Genomic DNA, 15,050 nt, shown 5'->3' on the forward strand with positions numbered 1-15,050 from the left:
TACTTTTAAAACCAGTTTTAACAATTTTAAACTCTGTTGAGAGGCATTTGTAAAGTTATGGGACTTCATTCTGTTAAAAGAATGGGGGCTGAAAACTTATGTAAGTATTGTCCAGTAAATATAGCAGTGTCAGTAATATTTTTTCAGGTATCTTACTCATGATCACAAATATTCATTACTGAATGTAGAATTATTCTTGTTTGATTAATCAGCAGCTGATGTGAATATGCATCATTAGAATTAGGCATGGTACCCACTGGCTGATTTACTAGGCAGGAAATTTTAATCATGGCTTTGAAGACATGAAAATGTTCTGGTTTCCTGAACAGTCCATACTGCAGTCTGGTTTTTCTGCTCACAAAGTAGTATTTTCTTTAAAAAAATGGAAATAAGCTTGTTTTACAATTTGTGCTGCATTACACCATGAATTTTAGTTGTTGAGGGGATGACTGCTGTTACTGGGATGAGGCGGTGTGTGTTCCTGGGGACAGAATAAATGAATTTTTCTTGTTCAGCTGCAGATAAAGATGACAGCTCCGAAGACATCTCGGTGCCCAGCAGCCCGCACACAGAAGCAATCCAGCACAGCTCTGTCAGCACTTCCAACGGCGTGAGCTCCACGTCCAAGGCGGAGGCGGTGGCCACCTCGGTGCTCACGCAGATGGCGGACCAGAGCACGGAGCCCGTGCTGTCCCAGATCGTCCTGGCGCCTCCCTCCCAGGCCCAGCCGTCAGGAAGTTGATTAAAAACTTGGTTGCATCAGTTCCTTAGATACACATCTGTGACTTTAAAGGGAAACCAACAACAGACCAGTCTCCATCTAGGAGAAATTGTAGCTTAAAATTATTCATTTTTAAAAATCCAACTCAAATTTGGCTTTAACGATTGGCAGGTGGAGATGACACAGAACACCAGTTCTAGTCTCTTTGCAAAAGACTTTTTTTTTTTAAGTATTAGTTTTACTAGTTATTTTTTGTGCTTAATGTGTAAAGTGTGTGTACAGTACAATGTGGTTTATTTCATTTTTAATTTGGTATTATTTTAACAAACTTTGGGGTGAATTACTGAAGGTCATCCCCAAGACTGTGATAGTAATATTATGTGACATTTTTATACCAAAGTTCTGCATAGTCCCTATTGACTTTGTAACGTTAGCAAGGTCATAAAGCACTAGGCAAGAGAAAGACAGTAACAGTAAATTTGCTTTTAGTCTTTTTGCCTTTTTGTTGTTTTGCACATTATGAGAGGAAGAACATTGGAAGAAGAACATTTGGGTTTTTATGTATAGCATTTTGGTTGGCTTTTAACTGTTGGGGTTTTTAATTTGTTTAATAGGGCCAGTACAGTATATGACATACAGTACTTATGCACATACCAATCCTAGGTGAGGATCATTACTAAATAGATTTGATTTTTTTTTTAAATTTTAAATTGATGTCAGGTGGGTTTTTTCCCCACACTAACACTTGATTCTGGTGGGAGGAGAGCTTTAATTCTCCAGTCAGAATAGATATCTATAACCACCCCTTGTTGCTAGGCTGAAACCAGTAAGCATATTGTAAAATACAGGGTTATCAAGTATGGAATACTTAGTATTCCAAAGTAGGATGATATTTTGTGGATTTTTGAGTCGCAGACTAAGGAGTTTTACTCATGGTTTTGGATGCCAGAAAAGCCTAAAATCCTTCTTCAGACAACTCGACTTTTTTTTGTCATTGTCTTGTACTTGCAAGCTAACTTGTACTTATTTCTTGTGTAAGCACTGTCATCTTTTAGTAGCAAAAATTTTGATACCTTTCTTGTGGAAAAAAAAAAAATCAGTATCTACCGTATCTTGGAAACAATGTAATTATAATGTGGTGTGTGTGGTGTGTGTGTGAGAATGGTTCAGTAGTTAATGCCAGCAGTCTTTTGCTTGAATGTTTAAAGATGCCTTCAATGTGATGCTGGCTGATAGGTGATTGCAGTTTTAAAATGTTATTTACTGTGCGAACTTGGATAACTAACATTCCATGATGTAGTTTGTTTCTGATGAGATGATTGTAGGTACACTTTTTCTCATTATCCAATCATCTGTAGGATATTGAGTTTTTTAAATGTGCCATTATCTATTTTGATTCTGTACTCATGTTCAAAATACAGTACAATATTTTACAATAGATTAAGTTGTTTTAAAAAAAGTAGATGTGTGCTTTCAGGTCGGAAAACTTTGTATAATAGGAAAAACAGATGCATAGTAGCAACTGGCAGTAAAGCAGGATTCCATTATGTATATAACAAAGATTTAATGCATTTATAATGGGTTGTGTAGTTCATTTGCTCTTCCTTCTCCACACTATATCATGAGTTTTTAAGTGTCAGTGCCATCAAATTTCTATTTGGTTCAGTTTTAAATCTAAAAATGTAATTGATCCACAGGAAAATATAATTTCTGCAATATATATACAACCATACTATAATGAAAACTGGACAAAGAAGTATCTAAGTCATATATGTATCATTGCAGGGCTTTAAGCATGAAAATATTAGGGATTCTAAATATTTTGTATTTTAAAACTAAGAAAGTTGTGTTGATAACCTCATGTGTTTGAAAGTCTTACTTTCCCAATTTCAAGATAAAAATCTGTAACAGTTATTGAACGTTTCCAGGATGGTTAAATACAATGGACCTCTTGCAAGAAAGAAATGAATTGCTAAGGCACAAAATGTGAATTCTGCAAGAAAGCTCTACAGTCACTTTTCATTGTAGTTTTGGTGGACTAGATGAGGCCTCATTGATTATACTATAATTTGCTCTCCTAAACACAAAGGCTTTTAAATCATATACGTGGAGTTTTTTTATAACAAAACTGTTGCGCTTGTAAAATAAGTCTACATAAGTGTATAGGAGATGTGTAAACAGTTCATGAATTTAACAGTGGGGCTGGCAAAAGAACCATTAAAATCTGTGTTCAGCAAATAGGAAAAGGTATTAGCCGTACTACCATGGATTCCGTTTTGAGACGTTGTCACACTACTTCTGTACTTAGCATTTTGGGTCTTTACATTTGACATGTTTCACAAACTGTACTGTTTTCTTTTATGTGCAGTTTGCATGAGTAAATCATCAAAGAGAATAAAATCTATCTTTAAGTTATGTTCCTATTTTAATGAAATTATAATTGTTCTAAAAGGCAGCACTGTCTTCAGACTTATTTCTTCATCCTTGCTATTATCAGCGCTTTTCTGAAAGTCATTACTGTAATGTCAAAGTAGTTATGTAAACGAGAACAAGTATGTTTCTTTAGAAAATAAGGCAAATACCATTGCTCTGCAGCTGAGTTCCAGCAGCTTCTGAGGAGCAAGCCTTGTATCATTAGTTCCAGGAGCCCAAGGTAATCCACAGATAAATGAGTTCATAAGCATAGCTTGGTGATCCCAGATGTTGCTCAGCCATTTCTGCTTGCCCTGAGTTCCACAGCAGAAGCACTGTGTGTAATCAGAATTTCCACCTAACTTCCAGTTATTTTAATCTTACTTCAGTATACATGAAGCCAGAAATAACAGCTGTAGTCAAATGAATGGCTTGCAGTTGTGTTGTCAAAGGTTCAGAAAAAATTATGCCCTCGCGCCTGATACTTTTTAGAATAGTAAAAATGGTTTGGGCTTATTTATGGATGCTGGAAACATGCGTGAAATGGCACGTTCTGTTATCATTTGAAAAGCTCATGAGAGAACCCCAATATGCAGGCTTGGGAGGAAACAAAAGGGTAAAGTTGCTGCATGTTTGCATTTGTTCCATGTATGGACCAAATGAAGTAAAGCTGCACACAACTTTCATCCCAATCTGAGAACAATGCCTGAGGCTTCCCTTGCTTCATTATGGTTTTTTTCTGACTATATGAGCTACACTTGTGACCCCAAGGGAGCAAAACCAAGGCTGTATAACAGGGGTACTCAAGGCAAAGGGTGTGAGAGGTGGAGAATCAACCCACTTCTTAATGTCTGTGCTGTAAAAAGACATATGTTTATATATTAACTATTCAATCTAAGTAAGCTTTTTTTCTGTTTACAATGGTAAGAGAGGCTGGGCAAAGAAAGGTATTACACTGAGAGAAGGAGATGATAGAAGTGTGGGATGAGCAGTGATTTCAGCTACCTGAATTACAGGAGTAATTTGCTTAGAGACAGACACAAACATTTTAATTGGTCATCATAAATGATAATGAGGAGAAAGCATAGTGAAATTAAGTGCATCCTAATAAAGTAAGGTATGTTAAATTGCACTGAAGGAAGCTTGAGCAATGCTTCTTGACATGATTAATATACTCATGACAATGTGTCTAATGAAGGCTGTTTGCATTTGTATGCTGCCTGTTGCTTCCCTCAATAGAGACATAATTGGAACTGTGCTCATTTATACTGCAGAACACTGAGTGTAAGATTGGCTTGCAGTAGTCTTTACATTTGGTTTTAACCATTGTATCAAAAGTAACACAGGTATGATTTATTTAACCTGTGTTCTGTAATGCTGTGTAGGGTAGGTTTGGATGATTCTCATGAAATTTTCAAAGTTTCATATTCTTCAGTGGTAACTCTTCATTTTAGGCTTTAATGTGACTTTTTTCTTTCTCTCTCTCTCTCTTTCTCTCTCTCTTTCTTTCCTCCCCTTTATGGAATGTAGGATCATGACCTCATGACCTTTCTTTTTCTTTACTTTCTTCCTCTTCAAAATATTTTTCTTTGTGTGATGAGCCCCAGAAAGTGCTTACATATTCAGTGTGGAATTCTTTCTTTTTCATGTTGCTCCCTCCTTGGTTGTGTTAACCCTCTATAGCAAATTTCCATTTCTAGAATTAGAAGTCAGAAGAGGAATTTCTGCACACTCTGTACCTTGTCTTCAGCTAAAATAGATATAAGAAGTTTATGTTATCTTTATATTTACATCTTCCTAAACCAAGATACATGATAAAATACATATTTAGGTATGGAAGGACTTCTGAATGTTACAAAAGATTTCATTACAGATGCTGTGCACAACTAATGAGTGCAGGTTGTATGCTGATGGCTTCCTAACTCTGCAAAGTGCAACCCTCTCCAAAAAAGTTTTTAACTTCCCAGGTGTGGGGTTAGTTATCATCTAATCATGGCTGTCAGTAGAACAGTAAGACACACAACTTGATCCAGTTTCTGTAATTACTGTATTTTAAACCTTGCTCAAAGTCTTTATCCCTCTTCTATTACTATTTGTATAATGATGTGCTAGAAGCACTTTGTCCTATTCATTTTTGGGGGAAGATGAGGGACAGGAGAGGAGGTACTTAAGTTTTTAGATAAACTACCTGTAACTTAATTTAATCCGGAGTGAATCGTTAATCAGAAGAGTGTTGTAAAATCATTATGCAAGGACAATTACTATTTTTAGTCCATAGGTAAAGAGACAGTAGCTTAAGCTGCATAGACTGACTCGAAATGATAACAAGCATAGAAAGTGCAGAACAGCTTGAAGCAGAGAAAAGGAGTCATGCTTCTAGGAACTTTCCTTTGGTTTTAATACCAGTAGCAGAAACTGAGTGGGGTAAGGATGGGGCAGTGTTTGTAACCTTGGGTAGCAGGGCCTGGTGCTACTGCACTTTGCAATTAATGAGCCTAAAGGAGAGTACTCTGGCTTAGGGAGGACTGTCAGGGCCGGGCTGAGATGAGCTTCAGGAATGAGGGCCCTGCCAGGGAAATACTTTCAGAGGAATAGGGGATTGCAGGTAGCCAGGTTTTCCTCACCTCACTCTTGCCTGTGGCTATCTCAATATATCAAAGTACAAACATGAGCTATTACAGCTCTGTTTAACACCATCTGTGCCCAGGTGGATGGAATGTGCTGAAAGCCCGTCTGATGGCTGTTTAGCTACCTGAAAGACTGAAGTTAAGGTCTATTTTTTTCCTACTGCCTAAAATGTTTCTGCTCTTGTTTTGCTGCAAGCTAGTACTGGCACGGTTGGTGAATAGTATTTCCCTCCTTTTAGCTGAATCACTTGTTCTAGACCATTATGGGAGGTAAAAATACTGCTTTTGAGAAACGACTGGGCTGCTGCATTTTATTAACTGAGTGATTTCAAAAAGCCTACTAATTTGCTTACATTTAAAAAAAAATGGGAAAATATATCTGTCCTACATCTGGGATTCTAATCAAAAGGAGATGAGCAAGGAGAGAATGAGCCCTCTGCCTTAGCAGCAAACAAAATAAACTGCCCTGAATAAATGGAGAAGATGAAACCAAAGGGGAAAATGTCTGCACCAAGAAGGTGCTGCATTTCACTGCTCAGTTATAGCAGCCCTTTCCTCTGCCACAGAGATGCATTCTGTGAAGATGTTTCTTCCAAATGTTTACAGCATTGTTGGGAATGTTTTGATCTCACTTGAGGTAAGTAGTATAAACATCCTGTTATTCATAATGCTGTATTGAGAAAGATACTCTTAAAGGTGATATAATGTATAGTACAGTCATTCTGGCTGCCTGTAAAATGCCAAGAGACTTTATAGTCAGCCTGGCTATGATTTGAAAACAAGCAAAAGGCTAATATTTCAGTTTTCTTGCTTTCTGTCCTTTTTTTTCAGCAGAATTGCTGTAGAGGGCTAATGATTTTTGCTGAAAAAAATACATAATCCTTGTAAATACCGAGGAGATGCTGTGCATTTCACTGGATGACAACATTTTGAGCACTTGCTCATTTTGCTATTTAATGACTCTTAAGCTATTAAGTTTACAATTTATGACTTCAATGTATGTGTGAATATGTAAAATATTTCTTTGTCCTGTATCTTTTACCCGAGTCCTGATTCTAATGGGACTTTACTCTTTCTCCTTCTCTAAATAATGCAGCACTCTCTTGAATGCTGTGTAGGAAGGTTGCTGGCCATAGAGCCTTGAGTTCTGTTCCCAGTTACCATACAACTGGAATGCTGGTTTTGAGTTGACAGCAGGGTTCTATTTGTCACGTATGGCGCAGCATTGGCTTCTTGGGATGGAAACACATTGTACTGACTCGGATGCTTCCCTTACATTGTAAGTACCAGTTTGTTATATAAATTCTGTGCTTTTCCTTGGTACAAAGGTCTAGCAAAGTCCTTTTCTTTCAAGAAAGAAACCCATGATCTTTAACTGCTCTTGTAATTTCACGTCTAGTTTAGGTTTTGTTGTTGTTTTCACATATTGGATAAGGGCACACACCCCACCTTCATGGAACTGTGCTTTATAATGTGTCAGGCACTTAGGCATGTTCCTGAGGGTGCATAAATCCCACAGGTCTTGTCTGTTGAAGAAAATGTCACCACTTTGTCAGAGTTACATTGTTACAAACTTTCACAGGTTGAAAACTTCCAGTTTGAAATGTCTAGTGATTTATTCTAGTCCAGTTTATGTTGCTGGAGAATAGTATTAAGTTGAATTTAAACTAAAAAAAAGGGCAGGTATATACTTACTAAAACTATAAAAGCCATTTAAAGTGTTGCAGCACACTATTTCTTAAAATATTTGACTTAAAGAAGCTTTTCTACATTAACAACTTCAAAGAAGCTTGTGCCTATTTTATGAAGAGGTGAGGATTAATTTTATCCTAGTGAAGTAAGGTTCCTTCTATAATAAGTCTTTTCCCAGCAGGTATGAGAGCAGGATCTGATTTAGCCACTCCTAATGATCATCAATGTTTCTGTCAGTAAGCATAATTTAGTCAAAGAAAATTTGAGTAGTGCACAGACTTGCTGTACATCATCATGTACAGTCTCCTGTTTTGCTGCAGAGTAAGAGAAATACTCCTGCTTGGTTTAATCTGACATTGAGAGGCTTACAGGTGCTAAACAATGTCGTGTTAAACAATGCCACCTACATGTCACCCCAGGTTGTGCCCAGTAGAGCTTCATTGCACCTCTGGGTATGATACGTTGTACCCTGCAAAGATTAAGAATGGAAATCATCACAGCTTGTACAAGCTGAAACTAAATGAACCACAGAAAAATATAATATTAATAATTGAATATTATTAAAGTATTCTTTCATAACAAGCAGATTGTAACAGCTCTCTCCCTGAATGGAAACTCTTTTTTATACTGCAATCTGTGTTAAGGGTTTATCCAAAAATAACACAGGAAATACTGTGTATAGTTACTGGAGCAAGGCATTTCTGGCAGATTGTCATGGCATGCTCAAAGTCTGTGACCTGGCCTACATTTGTCTTTCATTTAAAGTGTGGAAGAGATTTTGGTGAGTGCTGACAGCAGTTCAAACCCCTACCTACTGAACGGAGGGTTGAAGAGTCACAAGCTATAGTTAAATAAACGGGCTTTATCAATCTGCAAATGAAATGCCTTCTGTTAGTCGTGGTTTGCTTATAACAAGACGATGGATAATAAATTATTAACTGAATGAGGTAAGTAAATCCATTTTGTACTGTTTCCTGCTGTGTGTAACAAATAATCCCAAACCTGTGAGTTTTCTAATTTCTCAGGAACAAAATGCCATCTAGTGGTAACTGCTGGATATTTTGAGCAAATACGTTTTTTATATTGACATCAAGTTTTCATATTTTTTTCCTGGTATTCTACATTTTACAGCACATTAAGGTCTTGAGAGAAGAAGATAAAGAGCTGGGGGGAAGGTACAGTCCCCTCAAGCTGGGCCAGCAGTGGCAGGGGCGACACGCTTCCCAGCTGCTTGGGAGCTCTCTTTCTGCCTCTGCAGCTGGCTTCACGCAGGTCAGGCAGGTTTCCCCTGCCAAGCACTGGATAAAATTTCATACCTAGTTGGTAGGCCACACCTTACTGTTACTTGATACTAAAATACAATCTGGCCATTGCGGTATGAAAAGAGCTGAAAGCCACCTCTGCTTCACTGACTGCTCATCTGTCTCTCCTGGTTGGAGGCTTTTCCCTCTAGGTCGTCATTCTCCAAGGAGCTAAGGGGAAGCCATCTCTTCTGCTCTTCCAGCGAACTACCAGGGAATGCTATAAGCTTCTCCATGGCGTAGTTTGCCTACTTGACTCCTCAGAGTAGAATATAAACTAAAAAATATTAACACTAAAATTTGGCTTCTAGAACAGACTCCTGAAAAAGTAACTGCCATAAACTGGCTTTTAGAGTTGAATAATAGAGTTTATTTGTACAGCAAGAATAAATAATAAAAATAAAACCTTATGGTTCTATTTAAATATATTCATTAATGTAAACAGGGCATAGGAGCCTGCATGTGATATGAGTGCACTGATGGAGATAATCTGGCTTTACACATGGAGCCGACTGAGGAGAGCTCTGCAGCATTTCATCTTTCCATGGGTTTGTGCTTCATTGTGATAGAGGTTGTGGTGTTGTTTATGGGTCTGCTTTTTCCATGCACTGTTTGAATTCCTCCATCTGCTGGTCCATGTTGCCCTATTCCATTGCAAGATGCTGGCAGCAGCAGTTGCCAGGGCTGTAATCAGACCGCGGGTCTCTGGGATGTGTTCTGCAGGCTGGTGCAGAAATCTAATCTGTCCCACTGACGTCACTGTAGAAGTCTATGAAGATGGCATGGCATCGGTTTGCTGGGCTGGGAAGGAGTTTGTGGCTAGCTAAAGAAATCCTTAACCTTTACTCTTGTTTTATATGCTATTTAAAGTAAATTGCAGCAGACTAAAGAGTCTGATTAACAAGGGCACTACCAGCACAGGTCTTTAAGAGGGTCATCTGAGAGTTTGGGCTGCTCTGCAGTCACTGCCGTTGCTGTGATGCAGCACTCATGCACTCGTCTGTCTCTCTGGAGTGCTGCGGGTTATTTTCCTAGACACTGGCATTGGCCAACAGCCAGTGCAGCTGCAGAGAAACAGGAGGGAGCAGAAACAGGACTAGAGCAGCGCTGCTTTAGGTGGGAGTAAATTGTCGTGGAAGCACGTTTAGGTAGGCAGAACAAGAAGAGTTTGGGGAGCATTAGCAAATGCAGACTGAAAAGCACCAAGAAATCTGTCTTGCTTGTGCTTGCTAAAAATAGATGAGGAAATCCCTGGATCTGGGACAATTTCTTAAAGCTAGAATAGTGGCTTTCTCTGAGTAACAACTGCAGTCTTGCATTGCAGCTGTTGCAGCTGCATCTGCCCTTCACTCTCAAGTTTACAGAGCAGCAGGATGCTTTAAGGAGGGTATGATTCTCCACAGTCAGAAGAAAGGCATTCTGTTGTGCACACAGTAAAGAAATTTTAAGAGCAAGTGGCCCTGCGATGAAACCTTGAAACAAAAGAGTAAGAATAGGGATAACAACTGATCAGTAATGATCCACCTGAACTTTGCATCTATTTTTGAAGCTGTTTAGCTCCATTCAAAAACAAGTGAAATAGAATATAGTGCCTACACAATGTTTTTCATTCCTTCAAAGAACTGGGCAGAATGCAGATAATGTTACTTCCAGTGTTTTTATGGGGATTTTTTGTCTTTATATGGCTAATGGCTATATGCTATAAGGAGGAAATTATTTTAATGCTATATAACATTATAGTCTGGATTATTGCTTTTGATTTAAACACTCAGACAATAAACTAATTGGATTTTTTTTGGCCCCTGTTCTCCTAAAACAGTTTGCGACACATTTGTCATGAAAATGCATCCATGTGGGAGCAGAAAGGAGAGCAGTTTTCCCAGGGGGGACCAAAGAAGCTGTTTTCTGACAACAAGCAGCAAAGTGGCCGTTGAAACCTTGCTGCAATGCCCACAGAAATGGTGAGGGTCTGGGTCCCTCTGCTCCTGCAGTATTGCACAGGGTTTGCCAAAGAGCTTTGCTTGGTTTTGTCTTTTCAAAATGTATTTTCTTGACTTACTGGACTTTAAGAAAAAAAAACAACAAAACCAAACTTCTTTGGAAAGTACTCCCTTATCAGTGACTCGTTGGTGCAGATAAACTCTGAATTCTGAAGTCATTGTGTTGGCATTGAAAGCATTGGTATCACATCTCTGTGTAGAAAACCACTAGAAACTGAGTGTTGGAATAAACCAGGAATTAGTTTCCTACATATCTGCTTGATTGAGGATTGCATGACTTTACAATTGAATACATGAGGTTGAATTCCAGATCTGAGCTTGGTGTGGTGATGTGCAAGTCAGGTTTCAACATCAGTTATCTCTGATTTTGTTTAAAATAAAACTTCCGCTTGCACAGCTGAAAAGCTGCCAAGTCTTAGTAATAGTCTAATTTAGTTCTGATTTGCTTAGGGGTTTTCCACATGTCTTGGTTAACAATAAGCAAAATGTGCACCACCATGAGATGTAATTATTTTATTATTAAAGAAACGGGAAATAATGCTTTTGTCCTCCCTTCCTTCTTTCCTCCTCCCCCAGGAAAAAAAACAGTGACATCAGGTACAGAAAAGAGAAATTTCTCTCTGTGTGGGCCACATAGTAAATAATGTATTTTGGCTCAGAAGGAATCAGGTAATTTTCTCCTTTCATAAGGAATCTTACTGTTGTAAACTTACAGTTCACTAAAACCATTGTGATACTGGCAGATAAATTAACGAATAGTGAAAAATCTCAAATCCTAATTAAATCCCACTATTACTTCCAGGACAGGTTTTTCTCCTCTTCAGGAATACTTGTTTTGAACAGCTTGTTTAACAGGAAGAGCTACTGATCCCTTCGATGACACTTTAGAATCATTAAGAGGAAAAACTTTAATCTCCTTCAGCTCTTTGAAGTTGCTTTGGTTAATGTCATCTCTCTGCGATCCTGAAGAGCTAATGATGTTCTTGAAAGATATTTCCAACATTATTCTCCCTCGCATTTTGTGCCCTGCTGCCATTACCTGCCTGCTCACAGAGTTAGCTGTGCAGTAAAGCAGAGAGGTACCAGTAGTGCATGTGCTTGTCTGCTCAGTTTGGAAGGTTCTATATTCTCCTTCAAAAGTCTTCCTGGTGGAAATATCAGAGATTTTTCAAACTTCAAATTAGTTATCCTGTGCTTCTGCTATCTCAACACTTTGAGGCTTGGACTTAGAAGCATCTTCAAGTCATTAAATTTCATTCTACAAAGGCCCTTGATAACTTGATTGCAAGTAGAATAGAGCAGGAAATTATCAGAATGTTTCTAGACTTAATTTCTTACTTGTTTTTCTAAACTATTACATAAAATTCAACTTCAAATCTGACACAGTTTGCCTTACCAGGGCCCACACATCCTTGTTCATGTAAAGTGCATTACTGAGCCTTAAAATACCCTTAGATGTTTCATGTGATCTAAATCATGGACATTAGCTCCCAGAACCCTAAATATTCTAGAAGGTGCAACTCTGTCTGAGAAGCAGGTTGCACAAGATGGCTAATACCCTCATAAAAAACTTTATTTTTGACTGGCTTCAGTAACACATACACTGGCTTCTCTAAGAATGTAGAAATTACTTGGAGGGACTGATACCAGAATATCCAATAACTGCACCAAGAGTATGTCGGTTCTATACAGCACTTCAGAATTGCTGAATTGTTATGAGAAGGTTCAATTTCTTTTAAAATTCCTCACATCCATCCAGGGGATCTAGAAGTGGAGCCAGTAGTTCTAGAAGCCTCAACTACTTGCATGCAGAGCCACTGCCAGTTCTGTGGCACAGCTTATGGCTTCAAGTAGGAGATCATCACTCAGGGTTAAAGACATTTTCAAAGATGGGACTAGAAGTATCTTGCAGATTTTTTTTTTTTTTTGATGGCTAGCTTGTTCTTGGTTTTTAGTGTTTATGGAGGAAATTATAGTCGTAACAGTTTATTCCTAAGACTGCTTTGCCAGTGGCTTGCCTTCTGTTCTTTTATTTGCAATTACCAAGCTTTTTTCCAAATACATAAAGCACCACTTCAACTAATGCTTAATATGAATTTCTGAGCATGGTATAAAACAAAATATTATGAAAATTAAATAGAAGGTATAAGCTGCATTTTACAGCCAGTATAAACACACTTGGGTGTTTTATAGCCATCAGTATTATCTCCTTTGACACTTGAGGCTTGTCCCTAGCAGACAGAAAGCAGAAACTTCCTGGAATTTCTTTAATTAGCCTGTTCATTTCACTTAATAAAACAAGAAATCAAAACCATATTGTGTTTCTTACACGGGACTCTTAGAAAATGTAACTTAAGAGTATGTAGCTCTTATATCTGAGCAAAAGTGCAAGCAATTTTGAAATTTCCTAGTATTTTAATAATTTTGTTACTAGCTGATTTCACATTAGGAGTCTATGCTTAGGGGATATGCCAGTAAGTGTGCACATGAGCAATAAGAAAGCTCATAAAAAGTCTAGTGTTAAAATGCATTCAGAGCAACTGCAAATCAAAAAAAAAAAAAAAAAAAAAAGGCCCTTTTGCAATGATAAATAGTTTTGATATTATTAGCTCTAAACATCACCTGGAACCTGTTGTAAGAGAAATGCCATGCACGTCAGCATCAAAGTTTAAGATCATATGATTTTGCCAAGATAATATAGGTAGCATCAACTATATCCTATCCATAGTACTTGTTCATGATGTAATTCTCACCACATTTATGCACATCTTGGAAATCCAATTAAGCAGAGTCATGATGCAAAGTTCCTTAAGAGTTCTTTCACGGAGGACTTTGTTCAGGAAACATAGGCAAGAGGGAGCTTTTTTCCTCTGATGCAGTTCCATTCAAAAACGGCACGATGTCTTGTAACATCAGTCTAAACACAGCACATTCTTTAGACTTCAAGCAAACACCATTAGTTTAGTTTTAAAAATAAGACTGTTCTTGTGTGCTCTTCCCCTTAGATCTTGTGGCATTCACTTCTACTGTAACCAGAAAAAAATCCACCTCTAAAGGCTGTCATTGTCACCTATTTCTGTCAAACATTTTTTCATGACCCAGAGAACCAAAAAGCAGGTGTGTTAAGCCCATTTTTCATTTCACTGATGTACACCATCCACTGTGTACCAAACTGCTCTAAGTTGTTATGGGACATAGTGCTAGATCAGGATAGGATGCCAAATGTGAGTTTCTAATGTGGTAGCTGTGATTTTGTGATTTAAAACTGTGGTAGATGTTATGCATATCTCACTTTCTTTAGCAATGATCATAAAATTCAAGGTGCAAGCTCCTTCTAGTAACTGTTACTTTGCTAGTCTGTACCCTGTAGATAAAAGAAAAAAATTATCTCCAAAATCTACAGACTAGCATAAATCCTAGTAAAACACTGATTATGTCTGATTTGCGAAGGCTGTTCATAGCTGCTGCAGTTGATGCAGGATTCTCTCTCCCTCTATGCCTGTACAGTGTTTGGTAATATTGGGGTTTTTAAATGACTTTGCCATTAATAATGAACAACAGCAGCATCCAAAAGGCAGGCTCAAATGGCACTTCTCTCATCAAAGGGAGAAAGATTATCCAAAATGCTGGCAATGTGCAATGGTAGTTCTGGGTTTGGTGATAGGCTGGATGTTATGTTGAAATAACTGTCATGTATATAAATATTAATTATAACTAGCAAGCTTGGTAGTCAGCCTTCAGACTTTTTATTGATTACTTTTAAATTAGCTAAAATAATTGACTTTACGTTACTGAACAAGTGGTAGAAATCTGCCTTGCTGTTTTCTAAGGAGTAAATGTTCCATTGCAAAAACTGTGACCTCCAAATCTGCTCAGTAAGGCAGCCCTTGGCCATTTCCCTGCCTGCCCCACGAACTCCCAGCAATTACATATTATAAACTAAATTAAATTCTGCACATGACAAGGCTTCTACCAATGCTTTTTTCCTGCTGTCAAGAGGATCTGTAGCAGGGAGGCACTAACTGTGATAAGATGCTACCCCTATTCATCAGGTGACATCTCACCATATCTTTACTTTTACTGCTTCCCATTAATACAGGACAGCTTTAATTTATGGTGGGTTGGGTTTTCTTTTCCTTCACACAACATTATATTTACTAGCTGGGAACCTGTTTTTACAGTTGTGTATAAATCTTTAAAAATGTCAGTGATTAATTTTAAAATCTCATTTATCACTATATGATTGGTGAATTAGTTAAGGTTTGAAGAATAAATGTCAAGTAATTAGAATCAATTT

At 37.9% G+C, this 15,050-nt stretch overlaps 1 protein-coding gene across 10 annotated transcripts in view; it reads left to right on the forward strand.

The window, feature by feature from the left end:
* Positions 1 to 3,136, forward strand: part of ATF2 (activating transcription factor 2) — a 50,615-nt gene extending 47,479 nt beyond the window's left edge. For all 10 annotated transcript variants that reach the window (XM_082284787.1, XM_082284785.1, XM_082284790.1 and 7 more), the window contains one exon: positions 516 to 3,136. In XM_082284787.1, coding sequence (XP_082140913.1) covers positions 516 to 742 — 227 coding nt within the window. In that variant the 3' untranslated portion in view covers positions 743 to 3,136. The remainder of the gene's footprint in view (positions 1 to 515) is intronic.
* The last annotated feature ends 11,914 nt before the right edge of the window (positions 3,137 to 15,050 follow it).

Source organism: Coloeus monedula, assembly GCF_965178545.1.
Source record: "Coloeus monedula genome assembly, chromosome: 7".
Taxonomy (NCBI): domain Eukaryota; kingdom Metazoa; phylum Chordata; class Aves; order Passeriformes; family Corvidae; genus Coloeus; species Coloeus monedula.